The sequence below is a fragment of the Elephas maximus genome, chromosome 1 (genome assembly GCF_024166365.1).
Source record: "Elephas maximus indicus isolate mEleMax1 chromosome 1, mEleMax1 primary haplotype, whole genome shotgun sequence".
In the NCBI taxonomy this organism is placed as follows: Eukaryota; Metazoa; Chordata; class Mammalia; order Proboscidea; family Elephantidae; genus Elephas; species Elephas maximus.
The window spans coordinates 153,587,255-153,604,707 of NC_064819.1; the positions used below are offsets into that span (position 1 = coordinate 153,587,255).

General features: G+C 38.7%; 1 protein-coding gene across 1 annotated transcript; it reads left to right on the forward strand.

Moving 5' to 3' along the window:
* The first annotated feature begins 15,057 nt into the window (after positions 1–15,057).
* Positions 15,058–16,676, forward strand: GJA10 (gap junction protein alpha 10). The gene is given in 2 exon segments (XM_049873892.1): positions 15,058–16,503; positions 16,506–16,676. Coding segments are annotated over 2 exon segments (1,617 nt in total).
* The last annotated feature ends 777 nt before the right edge of the window (positions 16,677–17,453 follow it).

A 17,453-nucleotide genomic window follows, 5' to 3' on the forward strand; every position in this document is an offset into this window, starting at 1 on the left:
GTAAAGTTCTGTTATATTTTGGTTAGAATGTTTCTTTTAGTGTGTTTGGATTATAATTAATTGGACTTTGATATCACACACTTTGCATAACATAGATTTGAGTATATTTTCAAAACTTAATAGCTAAAATGACCATTTAGCATGGGCTAGTGTTCCTTTCCCAAGAGCAGCTTTGGGGAAACTTAACAAAACAAAAAAAGGTAAAACCCACAGGGGAGATATGGGGAATGTTTAAAGTGGTTTGTGGTGGGGACATGGCTGGCCTACCGGCCCTGAGTGGATTCATTAGAGAAAATGGGTTGCTTGTTCTCTCACAGCAGGTACGGGCACAGTGAACCAGACCTGTGTTGCAAAAGTCCTCACAGATAAAATCAGGGCAGCACAAAAGCCTTTTGGGTGAAGGTTTGGGGAAAACAAACCTTGAGCATTACTTCTCCAGATTCATAGGACTGGTGGGTTATAAGCGCAGCCCTAGACTCTAGGAAGTGCCGTCTCCCATTGCCATTTTTCCTAGGGTGCCTGAAGGGGAAACCTTGATCTGAAGGATTGCTTGGTAGATAACAAACTAGAATAATTAACTGTGGTTTTTTAGTGCTGGGATGCTTTATCCTAGAGCTCGTCTCCTTCCCTCTCTTTGAAACTCCCAATACAGGCGAGCTCGTGGCCCTTCCCCATTGTACACTATCAGAAGAGCTCCTGTAGCCAGGTGAAGTAGTTCACAGGTCACAGGAAAGTGATAACCACGGGTTCAAAAGAACAACAACAAACTGGATAACATAAACCATTAGAATTTAAAATAAAACTAATAAACACTGAGAGAAAAAGGAAGATTTTAGTAATGTGATTCACAAATAAGAAAGAACAAGTATAAATATTAAAGTATAATATTTAAAAATAAAGAACATAGAATGGGTACAACTGAAGAATAAATTGGAGTTGGAAAATCAGATTGAGAAACTCAGAAGCAAGAAAAAGATAAATAGAAAATACAAAAAATTTAAGAGAGATGGAGAATAGAGGTAGATATGCCAGCATTTGGGTAAAAAGCCTAGAAGGAGAAGAAGTTAAAATGAAGATTAAAAGGGCCAGAATGCAACTATGCCAGAAAGAAATACCCACATCTAGATATAAACTGATAAGATTATCAAAGGAAAAGAAAAATCTAAAAGCTTTCAGACAAAGACTTTAAATTGTCATTCACGTGTTAGGGCTTAATAAAAATATTAAGGTTTATTACTCAAAAGATCCACATTGAAAACATATTTGGAGAAAGTACTCAAAAATGAGATGCTACAAGATACAAGTGATGATACCTTTGCTAAAGTAAAGTATGCTTAGTGAGAGAAAAAGTAGTATATTTGTGATGAGCCATGATGTAACTCTCAGTAATTAATTGACATTACCCAGTGGCAAGATCACAGCTTTTATTTACTTACTTTGGTAGTTAGGACACAAATGAATGGGGTAAGGTTCATTGTGGGGTGTGCCTCCCTCAGACCATCATCACAGGGTGACTCGACACAGGAAATCTCTTTTGCACATGTAAGGCTCCAAGTTTATGTTGCAGGAGAAAAGCTGGCAGGCATTGCATTCTAAGGGTTTTATACCTCAGAGTGCATGGGAACACTGAAAAGGGGTCAGAGGAAGGGCCTTTGTTCAGTTGCACCTGGCCTGACCATCCAGTTGCCAAGTTTTGTTCAGATTCAAACAGCATGACAGTCCTGTGGCCATGGGTGCATGACCAGAAAGAACATTTCTTCACCTATTAGCTATAAGATTAGTTACTTTGGTAGAACTATGTAGCCATAGGTAGTCATAGACAAAGTTACTGTGGGTTCAGAACAGGGAGGAAGCTTTCTCTGATAAGTAGAAGGGACTGGGGGAGAGAGAGAGAGACCCAATTCCCAGCCTCTTTATCAGAGAATGCTCTGAGCCCCAGGCCTCAGTTTAGGTAGTCTGGGTGGGAATTGTAAAGGCAGATCACTCTCTCAGCAATATCCATCATAAATGAGAATTAATAATTTTAGATAATATCAACATGGTGGAGAGGTGGGTGAGATCAAGGGACGTTAGAATGTTAAAAGTTCTTACCTTGTTAAGATGAAGGTTTAGATATAAAAATGTTAAACATTTTTTATTGAAGTATGACACTGATACAGAAAATTGCACAAAAGAGCAAGCTCACTTGAATATAACCACAATCTAGGTCAAGAATTAGAACATTGCCAGCCCTCTGAGTGCCTCCCCTCCCTGGCCTCTCCCACTTTATATAATCCTGCTCCCCAGAGATGAACACTATACTGACTTACATTTATCATAGATTAGTTTTGCCTATTTTTGAACTTTCTGTAACTGGAACCCTGCTGCCGTCGAGACAGTTTATACTCTTATTTTATTTGCTCACTATTGTGAGATTCATCCCTGTTTTGAGTGTAGCAGTAGCACATTTTTTCTCGTATATATTTCCACTGTACAAATATACCACAATTAATTTATCCATTCTGCCATCAATAGACATTTGTGTTCCAGTTTGTGGTTGTTGAAATAGCACTGTTAGGCACATTCTTGTGCACATATTCCAGTACAAATATGTATGTATTTCCCTTGGGTTTACACCTTGAAGTGTAATTGGTGGGTCATAATGATATGAATGTATTCACCTTTAAACAGTTGTCTAAAGTGGTTTTATCAGTTTACACTTCCGCCAGTATTGTATAAGAGTACCCATTGCTGTACATGCTTGCCAATACTTGGTATTGTAAAGTTTTAAAATGTAAACACTTTGTGGTTGTGATGTGTGTATGTTTCTTAAACTCCCCATTCCTCTTTCCTAGAGGTAACGACTGTTAATCATTTCTCATATTTCCTTCCCTGAAATTTTTCTTATGCAGGTGTGAGTGAGTGTATGCACGTGTTTGTTACATTCTTTATATGTTATGTATTCCATTCTTTCATAAAAGCATACAGATGTGTTCATACTGTAACATAGTATTTGGCAGTTTGCTTTTTTTTTTTTTACTTCAGAGTATATTTTGGACATCTTTGTATGTTGGTACATGTAGAACTTCCTCATTTGGAGTGGACTTTTCATTATGGACATTCTAAAAATATACAAAAATAAAGAGTAGTAAAATGAACATTCACATTCACACTGTCAAGTTTCAAAATTTACCATTCTGGCTGTTTTTGTTTCATTTACCAGCCCCCACGCTTCTTTGTTTAAAGTAAACTCCATATGTTATCTGAAAATATGTGCTTCTAATATATAAGAACTCTGTTTTTAAAACCTTTTAAATTAAAGTATAACATGAATAAAGAAAAGGGCACAAATATTAAGTGCAAATCCATTGAGTTTCATTTTCACAAACAACACATCTGTGTAACTACCACTAATGTCAAAAAAATAGAATTGTACCATTACCTTGGAATCCCTCCTGTGCTCTTTCCAGGCCCTACCTTCCATCCTCCCCAAGACCTGGAAGAATGCATGTAGCGTAAGATTCTTTGTAAAGTTCAAAGGCAGCTAGAACTGAACATATTGTTAGAACATTCATAGAGTGTGTGTATATATTTATGATGGTAATGGAAGGGAATGATAAACAGGTTCAGGGAGGCAAAGGGAAGGACTAGAGGAGGAGCATCTAGAAAAACAAGATACTGTAGTGTTCTAGTTCTCAGTTTGGTGTGGGTTCATGGATGTTCATCATAATATTAAGGAATATATTTTTTAAAAAAGAAATCCATGCCTGGATGAATAATGGATGGTATTGTGTCAGGAACCAAGGATTAAGATTAATTCAAATCTCTTGGGGGCCATTAAATTTTATATATATATATATACACATACATATATATATTTTTTGAGACATCTAAGCCTACATGGAGCCCTAGTGGCATACTGGTTAAGAGCTTGCCTGCTGATCAAATAGTCAGCAGTTTGAATCCACCAGCGTTCCTTGGAAACCCTAAGGATCAGTTCTACACTGTCCTATAGGGTCACTATGAATCCGAATCAACTCGACAGCAATGAATTTGGTTTGGTTTCTTTTAAGCCTACATGGCGATAAGAGCTGGTAGTAAAAAGATGATTCATTCCTTCTTGAGGAGTTTAGCTTCCTGGGGAGACAAGTACCCAACTCACTGTAAGAAGTGGAATTGTAAAATGGAACTCCTAGTAGTAGTACTAACAGTAGTGTCAAAATCTGTTTAACTTCAGGGGAGATAATGCGAATCAAGATTAGCCCAAAGCTGATTCCTGTGAGGTAGAGTCAGTACCTCTACCACCCAACCTTTTTACCAATTCTGACTCCAGCTGGCCCTCCCACTGCACTCTCTACTTCTGGGATCGGAAGTCTGTTGGAATGGCCACACAGAACTCACAGACCATACTTACAGTTATGGGGTTTATTAAGGTACAGGATACAACCCAGGAATCAGGATCAGGAACCATGTAGGAAGAGCCTCCCTTCTTCAGTGCAGGACAGCTCTCTCAGTTCCTCTCGGCCCCCTGAAGATAGGCTCCTTTCAGCCTTGCTGTCCAGCACCTGCCAGCTCTGCCATGGGGCTCCTTCTAGGACTGTCAACCACTGGCTGCCACTGGGCCCCTTACGGGCCTTTCTCTGTCTTCAGTGTTACAGCTCTTTTAGGAGGTTCCTTGCCTCCCTATCTGGTTTTTTTCTTCTGCTGCTTCCTGCTGCTTCTCTTGCTTCTTTCTGCTTTTTTCTGTCTCTAAGACTTCTGTAGGGCACTGCATATATACACACACAAAAAAACTGCTCATCAATTTCAAGGTGTGGTCCTTCCACCAGGGCTATGATCTTGGTAGTCCATAGAAACTTCATTTGCATAGTAGGTGTGGCTGGGCTACAACTCACCTCATTTACATGATCTACTGGCCAATCCCTACAAGATGGATACCAATCACAGGGCAGGCTGCAGCCCAGGACCAGACAAAAAGCATCAAATCAAGCTGTTTACAGCTTATCCAGGAAATGTCAATCAACCTGGCAAAAGTAACAGGCCCTCTGGAGTAGAAAACTAGGCCAATGGTAATCCCTCAGGGTTTAGGGGAAAAATCTCTGAAGCTGTTTTTCCAAAGAATCAAGGCAAAAGTCTACATAAAGGAACTCATTTCACCACAGGTGTATACTAGTGTTATGAACAAAGAGTTGGGGCAATATAGAGGAAGTGCGGTGTCGTCCGGACCTTGAAGGCTGCAGAGGCAGAAAACAGCTGAGGAAGGAATACGTTTAGTTTCTTGTAGGTAAATTAATTGGAAATTTAATTAAAAAATTTATCTGGATAATATGTTCATGAGGTCAAATGTAAAAATCATATAAAATGTACCATAAAGAAGTCTTTAAAAAGTCTTTCCTGTTCCCCACATAGAATAATCTCTTATTTTTTTTCCCCAGGTGATTCTTTGTGTGTGTGTGCATGTGGGTGTGTGTGTGCTTTAGGTGAAGGTTTACAGAGCATATCAGTTTCTCATTAAACAATTAATACACATATTGTTTTGTGACATTGGTTGGCAACCCTGTGACTTGTCAAAACTTTCCTCCTCTTGGCGTTGGGTTCCATTTCCATTCTTTCAGCTTTCCTGTCCCCTTCTGCCTTCTCTTCCTTGCCCCTGGGCTGGTGTGCCCAATTAATCTCATACACATGGTTGAACTACATCTGTTATTGTTTGTTTTATAGGCCTGTCTAATCTTTGGCTGAAGGGTGAACCTCAGGAATGACTTCAATACTGAGTTACAAGAATGTCCGGGGGCCATACTCTCGGGGTTGCTCCAGTCTCTCAGACCGTAAATCTGATCTTTTTTTGTGTAGTCTCTTAATTTCTCATGATTGTTTCAGTATTTCTTTATGCAGGTACGTATATGTATTCTTATTTTCTTACACAAAAAGTAACTTGCTCTTTATAGTTACGTACCTTGCTATTTTCATTTAACAATATATCCTGGAGACTATTCCATGTCAGTATATTTTGTTATTCTTTTATTCAGCTGAAAATATCCCACTGTGGGAATGTAACATAGTTATTTATCTAGTTTCCTACTGATGGACACTCTGGTGTTTCCTTTTTTGCAAATGCAAAATACTATAACAAGTAATTTTGTACACATTATTTTATACATGTGCAGGCCTACCTGTAGAATAAAGTCATAAGGATGTCATTGGAAGCCAAAGCGAATTTAATAGTTTCAATTATGTCAGTGACACATCCCCAGTTTGAGGGAGGAGCCTGGCAGAAGATGGTGAGAGGAAAGTGCTATATTTTACTTAGTAATGATGGGCCCTAAGTATGACAGATTACGTTGGGCAAATCTGCTGCAAAAGATCTCTTTAAATTGTTAAAAAGCAAAGATGTCACTCCAAGGACTAAGGTGCATGTGACTCAAGCCATGGTGTTTTCAATTGCCTCATATGCATGTGGAAGCTGGACAATGAATAAGGGAGACTGAAGAAGAATCAATGCCTTTAAATTATGGTGTTGGTGAAGAATATTGAATATACAATGGACTGCTAGAAGAACAAACAAATCTGTCTTGGAAGAAGTACAGACTGAATGCTCATTAGAAGTGAGGATGGTGAGACTTTGTCTCACATACTTTGGGCATGCTATCAGGAGGGACTGGTCCCTGGAGAAGAACACCATGCTTGTTAGAATAGAGGGTCAGTGGGAAAGAGGAAGATCCTCAATGAGATGGATTAAGACAGCGGCTGCAACAATGGGCTCAAGTATAACAATTGTGAGGATGGCGCATGACCAGGCGGTGTTTCATCCTATTGTACTAGGGTCACTATGGGTCAGGACCAACTGGATGTTACCTAACAATAGCACAGATATGAGAAAGTCACCTCTGCATTTCACACATTCTTTAAATCTGTAAAGTTGATGTCATTTTAGAATGTTTTTACAAGTGGTAGGTGGGATCTAATTTCATGCTCCTTAGAATTACCTTTTAAAAAGCATCCAGAAAGGAAATGGTAATAGAACTCAAAGATGAATATTATTACTTAATATTTTAAACTCCATACTAGCAAGATTTTAAGAAATAATGTATGAAATAAGTGACTTCATCTTCCCAGCAATGCTCTGGCATTGAAGCCAAATATATTCTCCTGACTCACATAGGATTAAAGTATTAAACATCACTGAGGATTCTTCGGCTGTCAAATTTAGTAGGTTTCTTGGATCTTTACACTTCATCAATGAAGCAAGGAGTATGTGATATGACCCTCTTGTTAAAAAGGACAAAGATCACCCATTAAATCTTAATTAATTGCTATTTTAAATGTTTTCCTAGAGTGTCTTTGGGCAATTCACAATCTTTGAGCCTTCTTTTCCTCATCTGTAAAATAGATGGATGACTCTAGAATAAGATTTCAGGCTAGGTTCCTCAGGTAAGTGGGTTGGGGGAGGTGGGGAGGTGAAGTAGGTACAGCCTTAGGCCCTCTACCCTGGATAGCTTCAACCAGAGCAACTGTTTTTATCTGTTTTATAAATTGAAACTCAACACAATTGCTTGGATTAAGATTCTGCTGCTAAACTTTTTTGAAAATCTTGGCAGTTCTGTTTTCTATAACTAGTGTGGTTATTTTTTGGCATGGTAACACCTTTTATCTGAGGAACTCCATATTCTCTGCTAGGGACGTGATAGATTAACCCAGTCTCTATAATTTCTCACATTTTCTCCTGGGAGCTTCTTATTTTCTCACAGTAAGTCCCTCTGGATCTCATTATCTGGTGAAGGATCTGACACAAGTGAGACTTCAGAGACCAAATTTCCTCTTCTCTGTTGCCACCCTGCACTACCCATACTTTCTCTTCATTTGGTATTATGTCAGCTTTCACAGTCCCAGATGTTTTACAGCTGCGCAGAGAACGAACAACCCCTTCTTCCTATAAGAGAGTTTATATCACCAGGTGTGAACGAGCTGCCATACTAAATACTGGTACTGTTGACTAGCTCAAAGGCAGTAGCTAGTGTGGTTCTCATGTGCGCCTTTACCTTCTGCCTGTCTTTATTCTGAGACATTTGTTCTCTCCAACTTTTCTGTCTCCTGTTTCTCTGTGTCTTGGGCCTGCCAGTGACTCCATAGATTGAACATAACACGGGTGAGAATGAGAGTCAGAACCTGGAAAAAATTTTTTTTCCTTTGGGAGTGGTGTTCAACGTTGAGTGTGCTAATCCCTGCCGAGCCTTTGGGTTGGTGCGGGATGAGGTGGTGGATTGAGCTCCTGTTCTTTCCCAGCAGCAGTGCAGCTCGTGGTTACCTCATCAGGCCTTATTTCAGATGATTGCTGTGAGGTTACCGCCAAGTCCCCAATCTGTCCCTCTATCATAAAGAGATATATGATGTACTTACTTTTACTTGCTTTTCCGATTTAAATATTTATTTTCTTCATTAGGTAATACACTTGCTGTACAGACGTTACAGTAAGTCTCCCTCCTATTCCCCAGTCACCCAGTTACCTCCCCTTCAGGCAACTGATATTAGCAGCTTCTTATGTACACTTACGAGTTATACTGTGCATAAATGTATAATTTTAATGTTTTGGTTATGATGAAATGCATTAAAGGTACTAAATTCATTACTTTGCAGGTGAATTTTATAATTAAATGTCCAGGGCTTTCTTTGACGGTGTACCCAATACATATACACATATTAATATGTGTATTTTCACCTCTAGTTAATTCTCGCAATTGTGATTGAGGCTAGAGTGCCAGTCTAGTGAAAATTTAACCTTTCCTTATCATCCTTTCCTTAAAACTAAATGTCCAAATGGCAGATGGTACTTAAGAACTCTCAATAATTTTATGTACTTTTGACATTTTTATATGGAAAACAACAAACTTAGCAATGTGCCTCAGAGGTGTGATTTGAACTCTTCACTGGGTCCTAGTGAAGCCCTTGCTGGCAGCTCCTCTACGATGGCAGTAATATTGTGAACTTAGGAGGTGTGACTAGTGAAAGATATTACAAGACTGAGAGTCAGGAGACCTGGTCTCTACTTGCACTGGGCAAGTCATTTGACCTGTTTGGAATTTAGATTCTTTCTCTACAAAGACCTGACCTAGGTTTATAAGGCTTTCCGATTCTCTGTTGAAAAAGAAAAATATTTTTCCTGAGCTGCACCTTTTAAGCTAATAGAATTTTGCTGGGACACATTATCTATAGGCACCGCCCCTCCTAGTCATCTAAAAGTGCTTCTTCTCTTTTTGAGATGCTGCTTCTTTCAGCGTGGCATGATTTGCAAGAACACCTTGGGTATAATTGTCACTTTGTTGCTGTGTATTCATATTTGCTGAGGCCGGACTTCTCCTCCCCACCCCTCAAGGCAGCTGCTTATGGAATCGGACATGACCCATTGATCTGTGAGCATCGATGCCCAGGGTAACCAGTGGGCTGAAAGTAATGCACCCAAACTCAAATCACAACTGTCAGCTAAAATCACGATAATCAAATGAAAAAGGAAAATGATCATTCCTTTCACTACATAAAAATTCCCAAATATGATATATCAGAAGGGGCCCCAGCTTGGTGTCAATTAGAAAAAATATTACAAGAAGATTGCAAAGCACCAAAGAACATTTTGAACCTTTGGGGGAGGACTGGGTTAGACCCCATTGATCAAAATTACTGTGCTCATTCTGGGTTGGAGCCCCACAGCCAGCTGATCAGAGCTTTTATATCTGCACCCCAGAGCAGTTGTACTACTAATTAGCCACGCACGGTCCAACTTTAAAGTTCTGAGATCCCAGTTGTGATTTTTTTTGTCTGCCCAGAAGGTAAGTGGTAAATAAACAGACTCCTTTGTTTATGAGAAATATGGGAAATTTCTGCAGGGTGGAGAGGTAAGATCTGAAATAAAATTAAGGAAAAGAGCACTGGTGTTTTACATTATTCTCTGACTGAGCTCTGACTCAGGGTGACATTATAACAGAACGGAACACCTGGTCCTGAGCCATCTTAATAATTGTCGGCATGTTTGAGTCCATTGTTGTGGCTGTTGGGTCAGTCCATCTCATTGAAGGTTTTCCTCATGTTCTCTGGCCCTCTACTTGACCAAATATGATTTCTTTTTTTAGCAATTGTTCTTTCCTGATATCCAAAGAGTTCCGACATCCTTGCCTCTAAGGAGGATTCTGGTTATATTTCTTCTAAGACTGATTGGAAGGTACTAAATTAGAATTTGCTAATAAAAGAATATTCAAGAATATTTTTAGGACCTAAAGTCAATTAATGGTAAATAGTACTTATTTTAGAAAATATAGGAACACTTGTCTAAAGGATTTGCTCTTGCATGCCAGTATGTATGATTATATTTCTGTTTTTTCTTATAGGCCCAGTTTTCTTGCTGTTAAAAACAATTATTTCCAAGTTTTAAAGAGAGTGATAAAAAGAAGCATTAAATAGTTTAGGATTGCCAAACGGAGAATAAGTTAATTGAAATGTGTAAGCTTTCCCACCTTAGGGTTTTTATATAAAATAGAAGTTCTAGATTTAAGTGCTGAAGGAATTCTTTAAAATTTTAAAGGAATAATTATGGGAAAGGGCCTAAAATTTTTAAGAGAAGCTACAGCATAGTGAATTATTGCTTCTGTTAATGATATGTTGGTCCAGATGTTTAAAATTCAATTTTTTATTTGCAAGTAATATATATGAGTACATTCTCAATTTTTTAATTCACAAGTATACAGAATAAAATATAAAAGTCTCAATACTTCCCCTCCCAAATTCCAAGTCTATTTTATTAAAAAAATTTTTTGTACATACGTATGCACATGCAAGTATAAATTTACATAAATGTGTACATTGGATAAAAATCAGCCATGCTTTCTTAGAAGAAAAGTCTCTTCCTTTTTTGGTCAATTCTCCCTCCAACTCCTTCTCCATCTTTATCACCTCCCATAGACCTCAGGTAACTTACGTTAACTTCCCGGTGAGTATATTTCTGTATTTTTTTATCCATGCTCATATAGTCCATGCATATACATTTCATATATACGTGCATGCATATACATACATATTTATAGGGTTTTGTTTTACTCAGTGGTTTGTAAAAATGTGATCATATTATGCATGTTTTTGCTCAATAATTCATTTGACGATTCCTCCAGGTCACCTGGTAAACCCTATTTCTTTTCAATGCTTGCCATTGTTCCATGATGTGATGATGACATAACTTAGTCAACATTCCTCCGTTATTTCACTTCATGGCTTATTTTTATATATGATAGATTTCCATGATTAGAATTGCTGGAGTGAAGAGTTACATATATTTTTAATTTTAATAAATGTTGCTAGATTGCTTTCCAAGACAACTCTATTAGTTCACATTTCTACTATATATATAGTAGATATATAGATATAGCAGAAGTTTATATACATATAGCAGATATATATATAGTAGAAATATATATCATAGAAATATATATAGCAGGAATATATATAGCAGAAATGTATATAGTAGATATATATATTTATAGCAAACAAGCACTTGATGGCTAACCAAGTCCACTCAGAGGTGCCTTGGAAGAAAGACCTGGCAATCTACTTCTGAAAAATCAGCCATGAAAACCCTCTACCCTGACACACATGGGATCACCGTGAGTTGGAATTGACTTGATGTTGACTGGTATCTTCTCCAGTAGCATTTCTATGGCTGCTGTAAGAGTACCACAAACTAGGTGTCTTAAAACAAGAGAAATTAGAACAAATATTGTATGATCCCCCTTGAATGAAACTGGTAAACTAATAGAAATCAAAGTTTGTTAGTGGTTACCAGGAGTGAGAGAAAGCAGGGAAGGGAAGTCATAGCTCAGGGGCCATTGGGTCTCTGTTAATGGTGGTGGAATTTTTTGGAAAGGGATAGTGGTGCTGTTTGCACTACATGATGAACATAATCAATGTCACTGAGTTGTACATGTAAAAATTGTCAAATTGGCAATAATACCACAATACCTCAATAAACAAAATAACACCACAATAAACAAAAACCAGAAATTAATTTTCTCACAGCTCTGGAGGCTAGAAGTCTGAATTCAGGATTCTTGGCAGGGCCACGCTTTCTCTGAAGGCTCTAGGGGAAGATCCTTCTTGGTCTCTTTTAGCTTCTGGTAGCCCCAGGCATTTCTTGGTTTGTGGGAGCATAACTCTAATTTCTGCCTCCATTTTCACATGGCCACCTTCCCTCTGCATCTGTCAGTCTCTGCCTTTTTTTTTTTAAAGACACCAGTCATATTGGATTAGGGCTCCCCTAGATGTGGAGTTGCCATGAGTCACAATGGGCTTGAAGGCTATTGGTTTGGTTTTTACTGGTTTACTCTAGTATGACCTCTCTAATTACATATGAATTACATCTGCAAACATGCTACTTCCAAATCAGGTCACATTCACAGGTACCGGGGGTTAGGACTTGAACATATATTTTGGGAGGATACTAATCAACCCAGAACAAGGACTGTTGCCACATTAAACATTTTTAAAAATATTTTTGATATTGTTACTTTAATTTGCATTTTTCTGACTACTAGTGAGTTTGAGGAGCCCTGGTGGCACAGTGGTTAAGAGCTCAGCTGCCAACCAAAAGGTCGGCAGTTCAAATCCATCAGCTGCTCCTTGGAAACCCTACAGGGCAGTTCTACTCTGTCCTATAGAGTTGGTATGAGTTGGAATTGACTTGATGGCAATGAGTTTTTTAGTGAGTTTGAAGGTGTCATTTTTTTTTGTTGTTGTTGTTTGGATTTGTTTTTCTGTGAATTGATTATTATTCTTTGCTAATTTTCTATTATTTTTTCTTATCATTTTAGAAAAGCTCTTGGTGTATTAAAAATATTAATCACTTGTCATCTGTGTTACAAATATTTTCCAATTCTGTCACTTGTCTGTTGACTTTCTCTATGGATCTTTGTCTTACAATAATTTAAAAAATTGTGGTAAAATATATACAACAAAAAAATTGCCATTTAAACTATTTTCAAGGGTACAATTCAGTGACAATTATGTTCATTATATTGTGCAACCATCACTTATGAAACTTTTAAGATTAATTTGTAGTTGCAAAATTTTGGAAACAATCTAATTTCTTATATCTAGAAGATCAACTCAATAAACTATAAAATACCTACATAGAAAAATATGTTTTATAATATTGAAATAGGGGAAGGATTTTTAAAGCACATCAAGGGCAGAAATCATGATTGGAAAAGGAGAAGAAATAAGAAAACAAACATATACTTAAAAAAATAAATAAACATAGGGAGAAGAAACTAGAAAACAAGGAGACTAGTAATGAAACTGAGATTGTCTTTTCACAGAACAACCCATTCTTATTAATTGTGATATCTATATATTTGGAGTAAATTACTAAAAGTCCTTATATTGTCTCTCCATTTTTGTAAAAATTAAACTTTTTATTTTGAGATAATTAAAATTCACATGCAGTTGTAAAAAGTGGCTAGGACATAGTAAGATTTTGGTAAATATTACTGAATGAATGAGTTATAAAAGGGGAAAATTATTTCATTAACTGTTTTAACTGAATAACACCTTCCTGGTCTCTCTCCATGCCTCCATGTCTAGTTTAGGAGATTTAAACCTAAAGAGTATTTTAACCTCATAGGACCTTGAAAAACGTTTTTTTTCAGGGTAAACCAAGTAACCTGTTCATGTCAGTTATACCTTGATTCTTTCCTAGAACCCAAACTTGCTACAAAAGCAGTGGATGTTCACCTTTTCTCCTAAGTCAGCAAAGCTTCCGTGAAAACGTGCTGTTTCTAATGTGTCTTTGTGAATCCAATCACATGCCTTATTGCTGGTGCCACATCTGCGTCTACCTAATTTTTACTGCTTCTCTTATCTGAGCCATTTCCTGAGGATTTATTTGGCTGATTTCTGTTTTCTTTACTTGTAGTTTCAGTCTTGCAATGGAAGGCACAGATAACGTATAATGAGGATGTACTTTATTTTTTTTGTTGTTGATGATTATTCCAGTGAAAGGGTCAAAGAACAATGTTTTAAAATGGAAAGACAATTCAATCCATTATTATTTCTTGATGCCTTCTGTATGCAAAGACTAAGATTCTATAGAAAAAGTCTTCACTTTCAAGGGGTGTACCTTAGGAGAAGGACATAAGATACAACTGTCACAAAACTCAGTTTAGCACAGTGCCAAATGAGTGGTATAAGCCTTAGTGTTACAGGGATTTAGGAAAAGGAAAGGTCACTGTGACTTGGGATGGTTAGGGAAAAAGTCCTGGGGGAATTGAGACTTGTTAAAGACCATAAAGAATGTATGGTTAAAGACCATAAAGAATGTATGGTGTTTAGTAAAATGAAGCATTTCTGATGGATAGAAAAATTGTGGGGTGGGAATGCATTGTGCAAATATGGAAGCCAATACGTATACTAAATTACAGGCATGGCAGTTTTGTGTAGAAGAGCAGTAGAAGAGGAAAGGAAGGAAATTGGGTCAAGTTGCCTTTAGTGATTTTTTTTTTCCTGAAAACTGATATTCCTTGGATACATCCTATCTCATCAAGCATAGACCATAAATATCAGGGCTGGAAAGTCCTTCCCAGCTTGTGACACTAGCTTGTGTCTTTATACATTACATAGGCAGTCCCTGGGTTATAACGTCTGACTTACGTACAACTCATAGTTACAAACCAACCCCTGTAAAGCCTGTTATATTAAAAATTTGAGGTACATACAATGATTTGTAATAACAAATGGGTGCTACTTTGTGATGGACATCAAAACATTATTATTATTGTTTTATTATGTTAAAGATGTTTTAATGTATCTGGAAGTGTTCCTTTAATGTTTTTTACGCATAGAAAGGTACACTATAGACTATATACTAAGACAAACTTCTGACAAATCGACATTCGATATGAACTGTACCAAGCTGTTTTGACTTACATACAAATTGGACTTAAAGACAAACTTAAGAATGGAACTTATTCATAACTTGCAGACTGCCTGTATCTGTGGGTGCTATTGACTGTAGTGTTTTCCGTGTATTTCAGCTATTAGTCTCTAACCATGGGAGACTGGAACTTATTGGGTGGCATCCTAGAGGAGGTTCACTCTCACTCAACCATTGTGGGGAAAATCTGGCTGACCATCCTCTTCATCTTTCGAATGCTGGTACTTGGAGTGGCTGCTGAGGGTGTCTGGGATGATGAACAGTCAGCATTTGCCTGCAACACCCAGCAGCCAGGATGCAACAATATCTGTTATGATGATGCTTTCCCTATCTCTTTGATCAGATTTTGGGTTTTACAGATCATCTTTGTGTCTTCACCCTCTCTGGTGTATATGGGCCATGCACTTTATAGACTCAGGGCCCTTGAGAAAGAAAGATGGAGAAAAAAGTCATACCTTAGAACCCAGATGGAGAATCCAGAGGTTGACTTGGAAGAGCAGCAAAGGATACATAGGGAACTGAGGATGCTAGAGGAACAGAAGAGGATCTATAAAGTCCCTCTGAAAGGATGTCTGCTGCGTACTTATATCTTACACATCTTGACCAGGTCTATGCTGGAAATAGGATTCATGATAGGCCAGTATATTCTCTATGGGTTTCAAATGCACCCCCTTTACAAATGCACTCAATCTCCTTGCCCCAATACAGTGGATTGCTTTGTATCCAGGCCCACAGAGAAGACCATTTTCATGATCTTTATGCACAGTATTGCAGCCATCTCCTTGTTCCTTAATGTACTCGAAATATTTCATCTGGGTATCAGGAAAATCGGGAGGGCACTTTATGAGAAACCCAACAGTGAGGTCACTGAGGATGAAAGGGGCCCTCCATTCCATTTGAAGAAATGTTCAGTGGCCCAGCAGAGTATGATTTGCTCTTCCTTGCCTGATAGACCCTCTCTACTACAAGCCAACAATCGACAAAAAATCATCCGAGTTAATATGCCAAAGTCTGAAACCATCTGGCAAATTCCACAAGCCAAACGACTTGAGGTAGTCCCTTGCTATGACAAAAAAGACTCGGCTCAGAAAGACCAGCACAGTGGACAGCTCCTTGTCCACAGCCCATGCACCTGGAACGGCAGTGTCAGAATGCAGGACCACGGACAGCAACCAGATCATCCTTCCTCCTTTGGCTTCCAGAATACCGTCTCCCAGTCCTGGCTGGAGAGAACGACGGCCCCTGAACACTGTCCCTCTTATGTACCAGGAACCTGGGAGCTGCCCCAGGACCTGAAACCCCCAGGCGAGCCTCTCACAGATCTGCACAGTCACTGCAAGGACAGTGATGACAGCGTGAGAGAGAGTGGGGTCTGGATAGACAGATCTCGCCCAGGCAGTCGCAAAGCCAGCTTTCTGTCCAGACTGCTGTCTGAAAAGGGACAGCCACACAGTGACTCTGGAAGCTCCAGTTCTCGGAATAGCTCTTGCTTGGACATTCCACATCGGGAAAACAGCCCCTCCCCCCTGCCTTCAGCCACTGGGCACAGAACATCAATGGTAAGTAAAAACAGACAGCCCTACTGATCACAGAATGGTCACCACAAGGGGTGTTCCACTCTGGCCACTTCTTATCCTTCCCTGTCGTCCTATCTGGTATGTACATACGTGTAGAGACTGGAGACAAAGAGAGTGAGGAGAGAGAGAAAGACTTTGAGAGAGAGGGAAATTTATGAAGAGTTAAATTCATTCATTCAGTTAAATTCAATTTATAAAATAAATTCATATTGAAAACTGTATACCAATCACTTTCATAAGTGCTGGGTATGTAAATGAATGAAATACAATCTTTGCCATCAAAGGGCTCAGAGGTCTAAGTGGGAAAGTTAGATGGGTAGACATGTAAATGTGATCAAGTGTAAGGGGCCCTGCTAGTCAGAGTGGGTGGGCAAGGAAGGGGGTGGTCCATTCTATATGGACGGGTCAGGAAAATCTTCATAGTTAAAGTTACTTTTGAACTGAGTCTTGGAAGATGTGAATTTCTCCAGAACTTGGAAGACTGGGGTATATGTGTCTGTCTGCATTATACATGCAGACTGTGCCTTAAAAATTCCAAGCAGCAGTTAGACTGCTAGGAATGAGAACTTCACCCCTTCATGGGTGCTACGTTCATCCAGTATAATTGAGCCATACACATGAGACTTGTATGCAGGGTTGGCAAAGTGAAAGACATTGTTATTTATAGAAAGCAAATGCTAAACAATAGGAACAAATACGGTGAATTGGTCCCACATCCCTACAGATAACCCATTTTACAGGAGATGAACCTGCTTATGTCTTAAAGGGGAATTGTTCCCCCAAATTATCCACGTCCATTCTTATGTCATTGGGAAGGCATGCTGTAGTTCAGGTCAGATGCTGTGTTTACGTGATTGCTGCCTCTGCCTCCTACCACGCTGCCCAGGGCCAATGTGGCTCTGCTGTACTGTGCTCTGCTCTGCTGCTGGGTCATG